We start from the raw sequence: 17,584 nt of genomic DNA, 5'->3' as shown, positions 1-17,584 counted from the left end.
TTCAACTTCCATGGTCGTCACGCGTCACGTGACGTTGATTTGAAATCTTCAGCTGCTGTGTGCTCTATCTATGGCTGTGTGTGTGACTGTTTGCTATTTAGCTGGTGGTGAGAATTTTAAAATGCTTATCTTTTCAAATAGTAATTGATTGATACATGTATTCATATGAGCGTTATTCAGGTTATGTTGAAATGACTGTCTTCCATTTATTAGTATATGGCAATGCAACAAAAACTATATTTTCTGGCACTATGAGACCACAGTGACAAAAAACACACAAGAAAAACAGTTAGAGAATTAGAAAAAATCTGTGAATATAAAGATGAATAATTTAGATACTCTTTTATAAATCAATCAATCCTTTTGTTAAACCAGCAACATTACTGGGGCAGCCGTGGCCTAGTTAGCGCTTCGGACTTGTTACCGGAGGGTTGCCGGTTCGAACCCCGACCAGTAGACACGGCTGAAGTGCTCTTGAGCAAGGCACCTAACCCCTCACTGCTCCCCGAGCACCGCTGTTGTTGCAGGCAGCTCACTGCGCCGGGATTAGTGTGTGCTTCACCTCACTGTTCACTGTGTGCTGAGTGTGTTTCACTAATTCACAGATTGGGATAAATGTAGAGACCAAATTTCCCTCACGGGATCAAAAGAGTATTTATACTTATACTTAAGATCTAGTGTAATATTCATGAATGTAATGTCTCCAAGTGATGAAAGTAATATAGTATTGATTGTAATGTATGCTTTGTCTTCTGTCATGCTTGATACTGTCATTTGTGGCTATGTTTCATGTTTGTCTGTTGATGTATGTGATGATATAGACATGTATGTCTATGTCTGTCTATTGATGTCTTACATGTATGTATAGCCTATGTCCTCCTATCCTTAAATGAGCTGCCCAAGGATGCAAAAAGAATTGCATCAACGTGCAAACTGACAAATAAAGTTGTATCGTATCGTATAAATTAAGGAGATAAGAGATACGCAAAGAAGAAACTGTGGAAATATAGGGTGAGCGCCCGAGCTGTCCTGGAGGCTGCAAACAGTAGGCAGTAGTGAGAACGGGCTGCGGCCAGGACATGACCTGACCTCGGCCCTCGTCTGGCCCCCAGTCCCGGGGCCGTGTCCTCACAAACGCCCTTTTCCACTGCTCAATTAAACATCATCACTCGTGTTACAGCTCACGGCTATGTGTCGTTTCTGCAGTCCCACAGTGCAGGCAGACACCTTCTGTGTTTGTTCTGCCATGTGTGTGTGTGTGTGTGTGTGTGTGCCTGTCTGGTGTCTCTCAGCCTGTTGAAGTGAATCTGTTTGGGCAATCAGAGGTGTCAAAAGGATTGAAAATGACAAACAAACACAAGAGTCACACTGTCATGTCTCTCTCTCTTTCCCCCTAAAACACACAAACACAGAGACCCACCATTACACACAGAACAACAAAAAAAAAAATCCAGGATGGCATTCCCATCCACCCTTGCAGATAAATATAATGAGACAGAGCTGGACGTCAGTTCCAAAGACAATCTAAACCACTGTGAAGTAAGTACACATCTATGTTCAGCTCTAAACTGCCAGAAAAAAATAACAATGTCAGGCTCACAAGTATAAAACGTATAATGCTGAAGTAAAGTTTTAGAGTAATAAGTGTAGTAGTCATAATTATTTTTTTGTCTTATATCATGCACAGATCATAGAATATGGGCCTTTTCATTGCTTCAGAGATGTTGAGCTTTGCTGATCTTTAATTAATTACATATTTTATTATGTCTTACTATCCTTACACATCATATGCCTTGTACATTTCACAGTAAAGTTCCCATATTCAGCGTGTATGCTTTGTCTGAAGAAATCATTGTCTCATTATCAACCAAATACATCACCTCGTATGCACAAAAGACAGACATCTCCACAAGGTGGGAGCAGTGAGCAACAATTTAGGTGTAATCAATGGATGCAAAGCAACTCCACAGAAACACTTCAGCTGTATTCATGGTCCTCCGCTCTCTCTATAATTGGATGTCAGCGGTCCTGACTCTCCGCCTCATCTGGTGACACGGTGTCTTTGACCCGTCCTCTAGATGACCTCGAGCTGGCTTTTGTTTTCATGTCCACATGGGCCACCTTCATTGGCAAACAACATGGGAGGGAGAGAGACGGTGGGCGAGCTGAGCAAAGCAGGTCTTTCTCTCACAGAGAACGAGGGGAGGGGATGGATGGAGCACGTCTGTAGCTTTGAAAACATGAGAACATGAGTCCCACTCCATCGTCTTGTCTATACCTCATTAGGTTTCCTTTTACCTAAGTGATAATTATCTGTTAGCTGCATGAGCTTGTATTTCACTGTCTGGACCATCAGTGGTTGTAAATTAAAACACTCATCCACATGTTGTGACAGAGATGTGTGATAGAATAGATGACAGAACTCAGGAGGACATATGATCCAGCACAGAGTATCCACTCTGTCAGGTCCCCAAACCACCAGGGGTGCATAAGACGGATTGGACAGTCTGGTGTTTTACATTACATAATCACAAGCCATTTATGACCACATATAGAGTAATATATCATATCAATTTTGCATGTGTCAGACTGGTCAATCTCCTTTTATTTGCAGGCTTGCTTGCCCTACACATCTGGTGCATTTATTTTTTTATGTGCTTCCATAACAACATACTACAATTAGGTCCACATTAAGCATTTCATTTTTTCTGCACACCAAATGAAAGAAATCAATCGAAATGTGCTTGAAGTATAGCTTTAATTCAAGGAGTTGAACCAAAGCACTAACCGTTCAATAACAATTTAGGAATTGTATACATTGCCACCATATGTTTGAGACTCCAAAGCAATTGGACAAACAAATATAACTATAATTATTGTGATTATACCTATTTTTTACAGTCTATGGATTATACTTAATACTTCTGGGAAAATCATTTGCAGTCAATTACTGTCTGGAACAAACAGACATCACTAAACAAACGACTTTCCAGCCACAAGATGCTGAGGCCTTTACTGCAGCCTCTTCAGTTGCAACAGTTACATTATGTTGCCATTGGCATATACTCATATGCTGGTGAAGAAGAAAGACTGACATAGTATTTCAAGAAAGAAAGAGCAGTATATGACAGTAGTACCTAAACGTACATGTTTTGTTTGCTCACGAGTGGGTGTAGTATGTAATGCAGAAAAGAAAATGACCATGCAAATGAAGGCCCAAACGAAGTCTCATTCCAAATCCGGCCCACTGAGTTTGACACCCATACAGTTGCACTTCGTTGCGTCGTACCGACTTGCATAATCTACCAATAAACCTAGAAGAAGAAAAAACTACTCTCCATACCAGTTGGTGGCGCTACCACACATTAACCCAAGCAGTAGAAGAAGGTCTTAAACGCGTGCGTGCATAGCAGCAAACACGTTGTCTGCCAACCTAGCGTTGTGTTTGAAGATTATTACAAACCAAATCAGTATTTTACTCTTACTAAAATGACCAAGGTAAAGAAAGAGAAGAGCGTCGCCGAGGAGGAGACCGGGGGAACCGAAAAATCTTATCAAGAGTTGATTGCTAATGTCAACCCAATTGCTCAACCTCTGGCCTCAAAAAAACTTAGCAAGAAGCTTTACAAGTGCGTCAAAAAAGGTAACTATACTCGGCATGTTTTTGTTTGTTTTTAACCGAAGATTGTCTGTAATAATGTGTTGTGGTCCAAAACATTGAAGTTGAATTATAACACATAGAGGGCAGCTATCTATCATTACAAGAAACGTTAAGCATGCAAGTCAGCTAACTTCAACTGAAGTTAGTTAGCGACCCAGTAAAGTCAACAGTTAACGTTACAGCTAAAGTTAGACATAGCTACTGTTGTGATTTCTTTATGATGTAAAATGTGTTACTTTGTTTGCAGCATCAAAACTGAAACAAATTAGACGGGGGGTGAAAGAAGTCCAGAAGTTTATAAACAAAGGAGAAAAGGGGTAAATATTGTACACGTTGTGTTGGCAGCATGACCATTGCCTGTTTCAATACTTATAGATCACTGGCTCCCACATATTTTGCTTCGTATAATGTGTCTCGTAATAAGCATTTAGTTACTCTCATAAATAACTGATTTATTTTCCCTCAGGATTGTGGTGTTGGCTGGGGACACCTTGCCCATTGATGTGTACTGCCACCTACCCGTCATGTGCGAAGACAGGAGTTTACCATATGCCTACATTCCTTCCAAAGTGGTATGTGGAACCCTGATTATTCCTTTCAGTAAATTATCCCTTACTGTGTGTTTTTGGTAATGGTCATATTGGTATGGTATGTCGGCTAGAGACTTAACCTCCACATCTGTGTGTCTTAGGACCTTGGCTCCTCTGCAGGATCAAAACGACCAACTTGTGTCATCATGATCAAACCACATGACGATTATAAGGAATCCTATGATGAATGCATGGAGGAGGTCTCGGCGCTACCCAAAGCTTGCTGAGGTCCTGTATGTGTATCAGGACATGGACTGCTGATATGGGCTTTGATAACGCATTTCAGGCCCTTCCACTTTATTCCCCCTCTTGTCTTGAGACAAGGCTTTACGTGGACATTGTCACAAGTGATTTCTGTATCCCCCCCCCCCCTTTTTTTTTTTCACACCCCAGATTTGTAACATAGGCTTTTGTTTTACAAGGACTGTTCTTTGTTTAAAACATTTTAAAATCCATGTAAATGTTTTCCCACATGTTAGTGGAACCTCATTTAGTTTATAAACATTTGTTTGAATAATGGTCAAAATTAGACTTTGAAATATTACTTTATTTAAGCTTATTGCCCATCCTAAATAAGAGCCTGAACTGGTAAAGGTAATCTGATAAGTAAGGACCGGAGCACACTTAATTATGCATTTTGAAATTCAATGGAGTTAAAATATGGATGTCAAAATAAATATAAGAACATTTTACATTGACACTCAAGTAAGGGATAAGGTATAGAACGCCGGTCATTACTGTGAAAATAAGTCCCGACAGGGCAAACCGGGTCCCGACAGGGCGAACCGGACCCCGACGCGCAGCGGAGGGGTCTTGTTCCGCCCTGAAGGGACTTATTTTCACAGTAATGACCGGCGTTCTATACATTATCCTGCTTATTATACGGCTACTTGCCAAAACTAAATAATAAACTCCCCACAATATGACTTTAGCCTACATAACCTAGCCTATTTGTTACCGTTCATCGTGGCATTTGCTGAGAAACAAATAGTTCGCAACAACACACGCTGCTGAACTTGAATCAAACATTCTTTAGAACACAGCTGATCAACCGTCTGCTTTCACGTTTGAATGAAGTTCCAGTCCTTACATAGTGATATGAAAGACATTAATCAGAAGCACAAAACCCGTTGCCATTGACAGCGGTGATTAAATGCTTTGCTGGTGATTTATGTAGATTTAACATAGGCCCGAACGTTGGGAAATCCCATTCAAGTCAATGGAGCGTTCTACTAGCATTGTAAAGAGCCGTATAATAACTATCTTTAATGCTGTGTGGGTGATCTTATGTGAAGTAGTATATTTGTTTTGAAACTTAATTGTGGTTTGAGATTAAGTGGCTGGAATTACTGGATTTTGTTTCTAAAACACCATTCTGGTACACATAATGGTCAAAGATTATTTTTCAGCTGTACAATATTGGTCAACAAACTTTACAATAATATTTTATTTGCTATGTAAGCATGGCCTTCAGATTTTTCAGACGACATGGAATGCCCATCAGCTTTGTGAATTGTTAATACCAGCTGTCAGTCATGATGGTTTATGTGAAGGTGACTGGAGAGCAGTTCCTTATGAAGTAGGGCTAGAGGGGCTGGGTCTCAATGTGGCTTTAATCTTGCGATATACTTAACACCATCTGTTTTAAAGTACCCTGTGTGATATCACACAGGACACTTCAAAACAGATGGTGTTAGTGACCAAAACAAAGTTTGTCTTGTAAGTACACTTTATGCTAATAATAACAATTTTAAGAATTTATTATTTTGTGTTGGCCTCAAACATTGGGGATCATTACTATAATTAGACATCCATGAGTGAATTCACCAGAAAAGGAAAATATGTACTTTCAAAGCAAGGAAGCCATCTTTAAGTAAGCCATTTTATTACCAGGTCTACACCCATCCAGCAATATGGATGTGCAAATAGGAACATCCAACTTCTTACATCCGTGTGAAGGCCTGCCTTGGGTCCCGGATGCTACTCCTCATGCCAGAGGTTCTATCCCTACCGTCCCTCATGTTGCACAGAGGGTTCCTGTTCAGGGGCACGCGGTGAGGACGATCCTGCCTCCCTGTACCGTAAGGCAGATCCCGAGGATCACGCAGGTGATGGGATGAAACATTGGAGGAGTAAGAAGCTGAAGGTCTTGTAGCCACTAGAGGAGAGTGAGGAAAAACAGTACAACTGTACAAGTCTAAAACATTCAAGATTTCTTCTGAACATCTATGGAAAATAAGAGAATGTGAGAGCATAATATCGGTCTGTGTTGTGCCACAACGTGCAACACTGCTGACTATGTTCGATGTGTTCATCGCAGATGCAATCATGAGAACATTACTTTGAGGTGGAGGATTTCCTGGGCCTCCTGTAGTCTGGCCGTTATGAGGGATGGACAGCTGGTCTTGCTTCACCTGTGAGGTTAGACAATGATACCCACGCACTCATTCTAAGAGTCAGTACTGTAGTGTATAAGTATACTCTCTTGATTCTGTGGGGGATATTTGGTCTCTGCATTTATCCCAATCCGTGAATTAGTGAAACACACTCAGCACACAGTGAACACACAGTGAGGTGAAGCACACACTAATCCCGGCGCAGTGAGCTGCCTGCAACAACAGCAGTGAGGGTTTAGGTGCCTTGCTCAAGGGCACTTCAGCCATACTGGTGGGGGTTCGAACCGGCAACCCACCGGTTACAAATCCGAAGCGCTAACCAGTAGGCCACGGCTGCCCCAAAGTGTAGTGTACTACAAGCCAATAGCGAAAAGTTTAACAGGTGATCTATGTGGGTAGAGTTGAACTTGAATGCCGTGAAAGGGTAGTCTTTGATTACGAGTGACCAAAAAGATTGTGGTCACAGACCATTGTCTGGCACTCACTGGCTTGTTTATCTGATTTAATTGTGCTTGCACCTCAGGGTTTGGGTCACTGAAATTTGGCACCTCTGAAAACACCATGCAAAAGCTGAGGGAGATAAGAGCGAATGTACCTTACATTAAATCCACCGTTTAATTCCCTAGAAACAACATTTATAAAATTGTGTACTGCAAGTGTGCATATCTTTGGCTACATCAATTGGCTTGTTTTTCTATGACTGCCAAAACAATAGAGCCTGCCTAAAAGGTCCCATGATGACCATGAAGAAATGTGTAGTATAAAAGGATGTTTTCTTACTCCCCGATCCTCTGGAGCTCTCCACTTCTGCCCGTGTATAGCGTGAGGCAACCCTTCCACAGGGAGGCATAACTGAGAACATCGGCACCAGCAGTCAGATGACAACACATGTAAAATCACATTTTGCTGCTGTCGGGTGGAAACCTTGTATCTCCAAATCCACTAATTTTCAGGAATTTGAAAAACACTTGTATTTTTAAATAATCCAACATTGCGTCATGAAATAAAAACAAAACAAATAACAAACTGGAGATATAAGGTTTTCACCCAAAAGCAGTGATTTGTACTGTGTATTAACATATCCTGTTTCCATAATCCACTGACTCTCTGTTCCCAAGTTGGAGATCATGGAGTAACCCATGGGTCATCTAGAATAATAAGTGCCTTATTGTTGTAAGGATGACTGCTGTCTGTTGTAATGCTAAACCATTAATCCATATAATGAAAAGTTTGGATTTGTTACATACCCTTTGGTGAGACGGAGGATGTCCCCAGGTTGAATGAAGACTCCAGCCTCGTCCCAAACTGAGATGGTGATGCAGCCGCTCCTGTCTGCAACCTTACAGGAACGAATCTCATGGCCATCCTTGGTCTTGCTCACCCTGTCTAACATAGGCTATGTGAATTATGCAGATGGTGATGACAGATGTCAAAAGATCTGAAACCTAGGGAAACGCATTACCACATGACGATAAACTGTTCAGGCCCAAAGTTTCCCAGGGGACAGTAATTGTGCAATTAAAGATATTCTCAAAGCGGCCTATAGGAGGTAGTATAGGTCTATACAAGTATTAGTTGCAGGTCTGATAATACTTACTGATTTCCAACACTATGAACACAACGTTTATATTTTTCAAACCGGATCGAATGTCTTTTATCAGAAATTCATTCGTGAGGCTCGACATGAGTCTTTTTGCGTTAGATTTGAAATAAGCCTATAACGTTTGAAATAATCTGCTGCTTCTTGAGCATTAGATAGCCTACGCTAAATCCCAAAGGAACTACCTACACGTCTGCTGCCTCTTATAGTCTAATTAGGCTCACCTTGTGAAGCCTAGCCCTCACTACCTTCAGGTGCAAGGACACCTTAATTAAAATGACACAGGCATACTCAGAAATTGCGAATGATCCTCGAATTATATCTTAGTTTTTAAGTAGTACGGTTATAGGCGTGTCACACCCAACAAATTAACACACTGGCTTGTGGAAAATGTCGTTTATTACACCAAAAATAACCGCCGATTTGGGGCTGATGTGCATTTAGACTCGGTGCGAGTGCGTAATACGGTTCATTTGGCGGGTATGAAATCCGTTCCAATGTTTGGCTGTGTAACCTCAAAAGGCATTGTTGACCAAACTCTGTAGTGTGTTGTTTACAAATTTTAACCTTGCCTTGCCAGTCTTAACAAATGTCGGTATTTTCGTAGGCCTATCTTGCGTCTGCACGCTTTAGCCACAATGCCAAAATAAACACTAAGCGCACGACCGCATTACAGCCTTTTCGAGCACATGTTATGTTCTCTACAAGCAATTCTGGCTGTTTTCAGTGGATCGCATCTGTTTCAAGGATGACAGCATCATGGCACCAGACTAAAAAATGGCAATTGGATTGCTATGACTGTCATGTGCTTTCTCAGATCCGCGTTGTTCCGCAAAGAGTCACCAAATTAAGCAGTCTTTGTCAATTATAGGCTGGCTGCGCGGGACACTCCTATCCGACGCATTCGGTGACGGTCCCTTATACAGGATGTACGGCTCCACTTGGCCAGTCCAGCGGTCACCTGATCGTCCATGCTGGGTAGGGTATTTTTTCTTTCCAAAATATGAAGATAATCATTATTATTGTTAAAAATAACTGTTATTGCCTTCCCTTAACTAGTTGACCACAACAGTTAGACCAGACAGACAGAAAAGGCTTTGAAGTGGTGGGCATAATCTCATACTAAAATGTACTTAGTCGTTATCATGAGCAGGTTTGGTATTTTGATTCCCAGTTGAAGGACTCCGCAGCATGTGGAGTATGTTTCCTTATGAATCAGCCAGCGTCTGCACTTATTAAGACCTAGAGCCCATAAAGTGGATTTATAACAGTATTCTAAAGGGAATTAGTTGGACCCATATTCATTGATGATGTTCATTTCAAGCACTCAAATCTGATTAAAATACAATGCGTCTCCCATCCTCACTGATATTTGAGATGATGAGCAATTGTGACTCAATGTCCTTCACAGAGAGGAGGCTAAGCTGATGCCACAAGTAGGCCTATACCAAAGATAAATGTTTGTATGTGTGGGTGATGGCTGGTAATAGTTGGTTTATTTAGTTTTATTAAGATAATGTTAGTTTTATTTTTCAGTTTGTCAATCATAAATAGTTGCAGTTTGACTATAAGGGCAGGGATGGGGACAGGCCTTTAAGGAAATGTGCAATATATCTGTTGAGACCTTGCACTGTGCAACCTGCCTTACTAAGGAAATGTGCAATGTATTTTAGGTCAGTGAAGCTATTGTAGGGCGCCCTTTTGGCATGCCAACTTGCCAGGCAGTGTTGCTAAGCGTTGTTGTTTGTGCAGTTTCAGGAAACACATTTTTATATTGTCACGATAATCCAATCAGAACCGTTATACATTGCTCAAAAAGTTGCTATATCTTTATATTAGATTGTTAGCTGTTTTCTTTTTTTTAAATGGGGGAGCATTTTGTAGATGTGTTGGGGCGTTTAGGTCCTTTTATGTCTGTTTTAGGTAAATGTTTAAAACTGGGATTTCTGATTAGGCTATTTGCAGGTCTATGTGAAAGTGACATGACATGAATTAATGTTAATATTAGTGTTGTAGAATGCTTTGGATTAAATGTCTGCCAAATGAACAGACACAAATGTTTTGTTTTGTTTTTAGATTTTTTTTTTTTTTTACAAAAAAAAAACAAAGCCAACGATATGCGTCTAACCACAAGTGCAAAAAAGCAGAAAAGTGCAATACACAAAGTATAGCCAGGTGGTGCGTAGGCAGGACAAGAAATAGTGCAGTGTAGACAGTTACAGGCAGTTGGTTTACAGTAGGTGGTTTCGAGTAATATAAATTAGATATAAATATGTGCAGTGTATTAGCAGTTACTTTATAAGAGCATAATAAATATGGCTATGTGATATGAACAACATAGGCCTATAGATATGTGCAATGTAGTAGCAGTAACAATATAATAGTAGTAAGAATAATATAGATAGGTTCTACACATGCAGTGTATTAACAGAATATATTATGAGAAATCCAGAATAAATATGGATATTTCTCACTTTAGTGAAACTATTTTGTGAAATCCAGTGATTTTATTACAGACCGTGCCAAATTCAGAATTCTAAAATCTCTGTCAGAAGTGGGATTCGAACCCACGCCTCCATTCGGAGACCAGAATACCCCGGCATAGGGAAGGTGTTGTCCTTGAGTCTGGCGCCTTAGACCGCTCGGCCATCCTGACATAATGAAGGGGGCGCTCTTTCTCTACTTCATTGCCTTTACAAAGCATGATCATTAATGTAGCCTTAGCCTTTTCAAATAAAGGGAAGTTGAGACCGTGTCGCTATTGATAGTCGTAATATGCTTGTTAACGAATTCTCTATCGTGAGGACATGTAGCATTTTTCGCTACGTTTTGTGGCATCTAAGATAAAACCTCTGTCAGAAGTGGGATTTGAACCCACGCCTCCATTCGGAGACCAGAATGCTCTTTCGAGGAAGGTATTTCACCTTGAGTCTGGCGCCTTAGACCGCTCGGCCATCCTGACATATGGAGTAGACAGAGCTTTCTTATACTTAATTTACAAAGCACGATCGTTCATACGCCAGGTTAGCTATTTGTAAATAGAGAAGACGGGGAAATTGAGACCTTGTCGATAATAGGCCATTGTTAACAAGTCCTAATATGCTTGTTAACGCGATTTATGCACAAGCTGTGATTCTTGAGAACATGGAATCTTTTTGGTATTCTGTGGCAGACAAGATAAAACCTCTGTCAGAAGTGGGATTTGAACCCACGCCTCCATTCGGAGACCAGAATACTCCTTTCAGAAAGGTATTTTCACCTTGAGTCTGGCGCCTTAGACCGCTCGGCCATCCTGACGTAGGCCTACTTGTTAAATAAGTACAACAGGATTACATGATATAACATGATAACATGATATGGTTAAAATTACTTCCGATTATTTCAGTGAACATTTTATGATTTTTTTTTCTTATCTTGCATAGAAAATGCTGGTTTTGTAGTTTTCTGAGAATCCATGAGTTTTATGGGCGATTTCAATTACGCGTTTCATAACAAGGAAAATAACAATGGGCACCAGTTAGTCCATAGAAATGAGTAGGCTAATAAAGGCTAAAATCATTAGGACTAGGCCTACCAAAAAGTAGGCTTGTCTAAATTACAAGATCTGAAACCCAGGCTACTATGAAGAAACTAACCTAAACTAGCCTGCAGAAATATGTTCCCAGGCATCATAAATACAGTCTATGTGTAAAAACACAAACAGGATTAGGCATTTAACCACCGAATTGGGAATCTGTGCAGGTGGCCTTTAAAACAGTCATGAACGCTCTGATCAGTTTAGTTTTGAACTATGTCGTGTTAGTCTAGTTGACAGGTGCAATTAGGCAAGGCCTATTTGCAGTGAATTAAATATGACTATTCAGTCTAAATTGTTGCCTACTCGTGTGCATTTTGCACACGGCCATATAGTGACAGTAAATCATTAGCCTACAGTTGCTGTTGAGAAACACATTCCTAGTGCAGAGAATGTGGGGCGAGTTCATTGATAACATGTCCGGCAAACCCTGCGAAAGCAACATAGACTACCATAGTGCAATCGGCAACATTAGTCCGTTTTAATGGAAAATAGACGTTTACAGTTAAATGGAGACTTTTCTTAAGGCATGGGCTTAGTTGTGCTTAACAAAATTAGCCTACTTCGGCAATCGGCATGTCTCAAATCAAAACCAAAGCGTGAATGAACACGCCCCGCACTGCACTAGCCTATGGACAGGTCTGTTATAATTTTACCAGTCTGAATCGGACTGAGTGCAGATGATCCCTTTAACGTCCCAGGAACATGTTAGAATAGCCTACAGTCCGGTTCAGGTGTCTGGTTCAGGTGTCATGGATTTGTAAACCTTGTTGACAGTAACTATTCAGTTCTTTCGGTCAGAGGTTTCAGAAAACAGGTTGATAGCATGGCGCGTAACTGAGATAATTATCAGTTAGTTGGTTAAAATGAAAAAGTTTACATCCAGCGTTAAGTCACTGAACAGTTTGACTAGGCATGATTCAAACAGTGCCGTGGAGCAGGTTTGCATGGTAGATTGCCACCAGATTAAACCGATCAATTTTCCATCTGTTTTTGGAGAACATATTGTGGGACCTAATGTTGTACTGCAAAAAGATGGACAAGAAGTGGTCAAGGTCAGTGTTTGCCCTTTATTTTATTAGGTTATGCTGTAGCAAAAGTGATGAATTGAGAAGTTTATAGCCTAGATTATTGTAGCCTATATTATTGTTGCAAATGCATTTAACATAACGTTAGCCCTTGTGACATCTCTGTTCTCAAACAGGTTGCCTGTACTTTGATCTCAAGCACTCACAATAATAAGCGTCCAAAGTTTATTGATTGCTATGTGGACATTTATTTTACATTTTAGTGAGCGCGAATAAGAATTCCTGCTTGAGGCTCTTCCTGATTTTTAATTATGATGGTTGCTTTTTACAAGCGAGGAATTTGCTACTTTTCTCCCCTGACAGTTTATACCCATAGCTTTCATTATGAAACCCAACAAAGCATTTTTCTTTACTGGAAGATAGATTTTTGTGTTATGTATTCTACAAATAATCATTATTCATGAGAGGGCTATTTTAAAAGATAGAGCCAGAAAGCAGAACACAACTCAGGAATAGCATTTTCAAAACTAGTGTGATAGGCCTACAGTACTTTTATTATCCTTTTTTAATGTTGCCTTGGCCATCACAACCAGAAGTTATCTAAACTTATCTCATTATTAATCAAACAAACTACAACAAAAATGAAATAGTTGCACATTCAGGAAATTGTTCCACACACCACCAATATCAGTCTCTTTCATTCAGTTCTGTTCCATGGGACCCTACCTACACAAAATCCACAAAAAAATCGGTGGTCATGTGATAATTGGAACAATCCTCAAGGGTCTTTGATGTTGAGCTACAAATGTGAAGTCAGACCATAGGCCTGTCAGATTAACGGCTGGTGAAGCCAAGTCTGTCAACTTACATTTCATTAACACATTATAGTTTTTTTTCTTAAAGGTGCTCTAAGCGAACTTCTGTTGACGTTCAAACAAAACAGAAAGCTGTCCACAGAGACAGCATTTTTTGCAGGGCACAGGCGACTAGCAGATGGTGAAGTGATTTGCAGTATGTGACAAAAAATGTTTTTATCTTAGAAACCACGTAACATCGCTTAGAGCACCTTTAATATGTTAGGCTACTTGTTAATCTTTCCATATGTTTTGTCCTGTCAACCTTTACAGGAGAATGGATGTGTCAGTGATGCAAAGTTGCCTCCGAAACTGGGCTTTGATAACCTGGGCTATGTCCCAGGGAGCCCATGTGAGTTGCGCCCCCAGGCCAGAGACTTGAGCTGTGGGGCCACAGACACGGCTCTGGGGAGGGACCCAGAAATCCAGACACCCCTGGTTCAGTCCGCCCTAGTGAGGATCAGGGTAGAGGGTATGACGTGCCAGTCGTGTGTGCGGTCCATAGAGGGGCGCGTGGGCCTAGTGCCTGGCGTCGTGGCCATCCAGGTATCCCTAAGTGACAAGGAAGCAACTGTGACCTTTAACCCTGGACAGGTGGGTCCAGAGGAGCTGAGGACACACATTGAAGACATGGGGTTTGACGCTGTCCTCACAAGCAGCTCCGTTCTGCCCTCCTCCCATGGAAGGAAGCTACAAGAGGAAACAGTAGTTGGGGACGTGGCAGTGACTCTGGGTGTTGACGGGATGCATTGTGGGTCTTGTGTGAACAACATCCAAGAGCATGTATCTGGACTCATGGGGGTCTGCTCCGTCAGTGTCTTCTTGGAAACCAGAAGCATGGACCTTGTGTACGACCCCTCACTGGTCACCTTGGAGACAGTGAAAGGGCTTGTGGAAGGAATCCCACCTGGTAATTTCCGTGTGACCTTGCCGGCAGAACATGAAGCAGCGACTGGGAGAACAGCTCTCACAGAAATTAGCCCGAGCTCCCAACACCTGAACTTTGCACCCACGCCACCAACTACAGACAGCGTGCCTCTCCTGGCGGTTACCATTGGAATCTCAGGGATGACCTGCAACTCATGTGTGCAGTCCATTGAAGGGATGATATCCCAGAGACCCGGAGTTCTGTCCATCAGGGTCTCATTAACGGAGGAAAAGGGAATGGTGACCTTTAACCCCACCCTGACCAGTGCAGAAGAGCTAAGGGACAACATTGAGGATATGGGGTTTGAGGCCAAGCTCGAGAAAGGTATTGCTAGCACATAGCATTATTGAATGTTCACTTGCTTCCTATTGCTGAGGTACAGTGCAAGGAATGCAATTGAAAACACATTTTTTTTAACGTCTTTTGCACTTCAGTATGTCATATATTGGTAAAAAGAGACTTGTAACAAGATTATAACATTTGTTATTATTGCTCCATTCTGTGAGTTTATGACATTTTCATGTTTTTCATAATTAAGTATAAATTAGCTCTTTGATACATGCACAGAGACAAGGAGTTATCTCAAAAGCTTTTGATAAATTAATTTCCAGCTAATCAAACTCCTCTCCACCAAATTTAATGAGTGTTTGAACACATTTCTCCATGGTAACAAGACAAGTGGAGGCTCCTGAGTGTCACATAGCACTCCAGCACCGTGGAGTAAGCTCCGCTAGCACTTAGTGGGCCAGGAATGGCTGCTAGCCATAAAGCGGATTACAGAAGGCCTTTGTTACACAGGATTGTGTCTTAATGTAGTTCTTTTTTGATGCAGCTGAGGTAGTTAAGGTCACCCAAACTCAAATGACACCCAGGAAAGGTGGAAGGAGTTTTGTAGGTTTATTGTGTCTTTGAATAATATAAATGTTTTTTTTTTTTTTTTAACATGATCCCATCTTATATTCTGCCTGAACAGCCAACTACATATATGTATATATATATATATATATATATTTATAAACTTTAAATTTTTAAGCAAATTCTTCCATTTTGTGACATTTGTGTCTTTTTCTATGAAGAGAGCTCCACAGACAAAAGAACAACCACTAAATCCAACTCCAAAAGCTTTCCTCACCGTAGTCCCCAGCCATCTGATGACTTAGCAGCTAAAGTGGCCAGCGACCAGCAGCCGTGTGAAGGGACCACCCAGAAGTGCTTTATCCGTGTGACTGGCATGACCTGTGCCTCCTGTGTGGCCAACATTGAGCGCAGCCTCCTCAAACACAAAGGTGCGTAAAAAGGACATTCATTTTGTCAAAGGAGGTTTATGGCTACTGGAAAACATGGAGAGTATTGATTTATGTTTTTGTACAATTTAATCATGTGAAAATGGAGCGTACAGTAAACCAATATTTCATAAAAAGAAAGATGACCCTGATGAAGGCGTAAGCCGAAACGTTGGACGTAATACAATTGTGCATCAGTCTTTAGTGTGATACTTTTTTGTTTGACAAAAAGAAATCATATCACACCATCATTGTGTCTCTGTGTGTGTGTGTGTGTGTGTGTGTGTGTTTAGGTGTGATGTCTGTTCTGGTATCCCTGATGGCGGGAAAGGCGGAGGTCCGGTATGACCCAGAGGTGCTGGATGATGTTCAAGTCAGTCGGCTCATATCTGGCCTCGGCTTTGGTGCTACACTCATGGAGACCAGTGCAGTCACTGATGGGAAACTGGATCTCTCTGTGAGTGTGTGTGTGTGTGTGTGTGTGTGTGTGTGTGTGTGTGTGTGTGTGTGTGTGTGTGTGTGTGCGTGTGTGTATGCATGCACATGCGTGTATGTATTTTTATATCTTTTGTTTCAGGTTTGTGCTTGTGTTGAGAAAATGTATAATTTTCTTTTTATTTATTTCCAGGTGACTGGCATGACTTGTGCATCATGTATCCATAACATTGAAAACAAACTGCTCAGGACTAGGGGTGTTTTTGAGGTCTCAGTGTCTCTGGCAACCAAAAAGGCTCACGTAAAGTTTGACCCAGAAATACTTGGTGCCAGGGACATCATCAGAAGCATTGAGGTATGGTAGGTTAATTAACCACCCAAGATCAGATATTAGGACATAACTGTCCTGTAGCTCTGACCTTCTCTTATGCTCTCTGAGATAGGCTTTGGGCTTTGGAGCATCTCTGATCAAAAGTGACGGTTTTGGAAAAAATGAAGCATTGGACCACCGGGCGGAGATTCAACAGCAAGTATCACTGCTTGTTTCCTTACATGTTCAGCACTGGCAACTATTCTGTTTGCAGTTTTGTTATTATCTTTTAGTACTAGTTTATAGTGTTAGTTTAGTTAGTATAGTTTATGCCTTTCTTGCCCAGAGGTCACTTGGAAAAGAGACATTAGTGCGATTACCCTGGTTACACAAAGGATACATAAAATAAATAAAATAAAATAAATGTGTGGAACTGTCATTCATATTAGCTAGAGCGATAGTTTTTTTGCCGTTATTGTTATAGTCATCATTCTTGGTGTGAATGGCTCTTTACTCTCATGGTTGTGTGTGCAGATGGAAGCAGTCCTTCCTGTTCAGCCTGGTGTTCGGCGTCCCAGTGATGGGCCTGATGATCTACATGATGGTGATGGACAGCCAACACCACGAACACGGCGGCTCCATGCCCCATGGGCAGAATGTGCTCCCCGGGCTCTCCATCCTTAACCTTGCCTTCTTCCTTCTCTGCACACCTGTGCAGGTAACACTTAACCAATGATTGTTGTTTCTGTTTGCAGTTGTCTGGTTTGACTAATCTGTCAAGCGCCCGTAGCATTCATTTAGCATGAAAAGCTAAGCTAAACAGCTAAATCGGTTTTAAAGCAGATCCTTAGCAATGAAATTGACATTGACTTAACATTCTAATTAAAGCTATGCTGACCCTTTTACTTTTGCTCTCTGTAGATCT

The 17,584-nt window shown here is 41.2% G+C and overlaps 2 protein-coding genes and 3 non-coding genes across 5 annotated transcripts in view; 2 read left to right on the top strand and 3 right to left on the bottom strand.

Annotated features, from left to right (window-relative positions):
* The first annotated feature begins 3,383 nt into the window (after positions 1–3,383).
* Positions 3,384–5,340, top strand: nhp2 (NHP2 ribonucleoprotein homolog (yeast)). The gene is made up of 4 exons (XM_076302685.1): positions 3,384–3,643; positions 3,909–3,978; positions 4,128–4,233; positions 4,353–5,340. Exons 1-4 carry the CDS (start codon positions 3,490–3,492, stop codon positions 4,476–4,478), a joined length of 456 nt encoding a protein of 151 aa, XP_076158800.1. The 5' UTR covers positions 3,384–3,489; the 3' UTR covers positions 4,479–5,340.
* Positions 5,341–9,168: 3,828 nt separating this feature from the next.
* atp7b (ATPase copper transporting beta) overlaps positions 9,169–17,584 on the top strand; it is a 20,095-nt gene continuing 11,679 nt past the window's right edge. The window contains exons 1-8 of the mRNA XM_076303390.1: positions 9,169–9,225; positions 13,977–14,955; positions 15,708–15,917; positions 16,208–16,371; positions 16,543–16,704; positions 16,793–16,875; positions 17,194–17,377; positions 17,581–17,584. The exon at positions 17,581–17,584 is cut by the window's right edge and continues 230 nt beyond it. Of these exons, the coding sequence (XP_076159505.1) occupies positions 9,175–9,225; positions 13,977–14,955; positions 15,708–15,917; positions 16,208–16,371; positions 16,543–16,704; positions 16,793–16,875; positions 17,194–17,377; positions 17,581–17,584 (1,837 nt within the window). The 5' untranslated portion in view covers positions 9,169–9,174. The remainder of the gene's footprint in view (positions 9,226–13,976; positions 14,956–15,707; positions 15,918–16,207; positions 16,372–16,542; positions 16,705–16,792; positions 16,876–17,193; positions 17,378–17,580) is intronic.
* trnal-caa (transfer RNA leucine (anticodon CAA)) lies at positions 10,794–10,903 on the bottom strand. Its single transcript has 2 exons — positions 10,866–10,903; positions 10,794–10,839 (listed from the first exon to the last, which is right to left on the bottom strand). It is a non-coding gene; the product is annotated as a tRNA-Leu (tRNA).
* On the bottom strand, positions 11,101–11,209 carry trnal-caa (transfer RNA leucine (anticodon CAA)). The gene is made up of 2 exons: positions 11,172–11,209; positions 11,101–11,146 (listed from the first exon to the last, which is right to left on the bottom strand). It is a non-coding gene; the product is annotated as a tRNA-Leu (tRNA).
* Positions 11,435–11,544, bottom strand: trnal-caa (transfer RNA leucine (anticodon CAA)). Its single transcript has 2 exons — positions 11,507–11,544; positions 11,435–11,480 (listed from the first exon to the last, which is right to left on the bottom strand). It is a non-coding gene; the product is annotated as a tRNA-Leu (tRNA).

Source organism: Alosa pseudoharengus, unplaced genomic scaffold, assembly GCF_046254945.1.
Source record: "Alosa pseudoharengus isolate Yale_2024_CS ecotype anadromous, Long Island Sound unplaced genomic scaffold, YU_APseudo_1.1 YU_APseudo_1.1_scf_24, whole genome shotgun sequence".
Classification (NCBI taxonomy): Eukaryota; Metazoa; Chordata; class Actinopteri; order Clupeiformes; family Clupeidae; genus Alosa; species Alosa pseudoharengus.
Note: the sequence above shows the minus strand (reverse complement) of the source record. Positions and strands in the feature narration are given on the sequence as shown.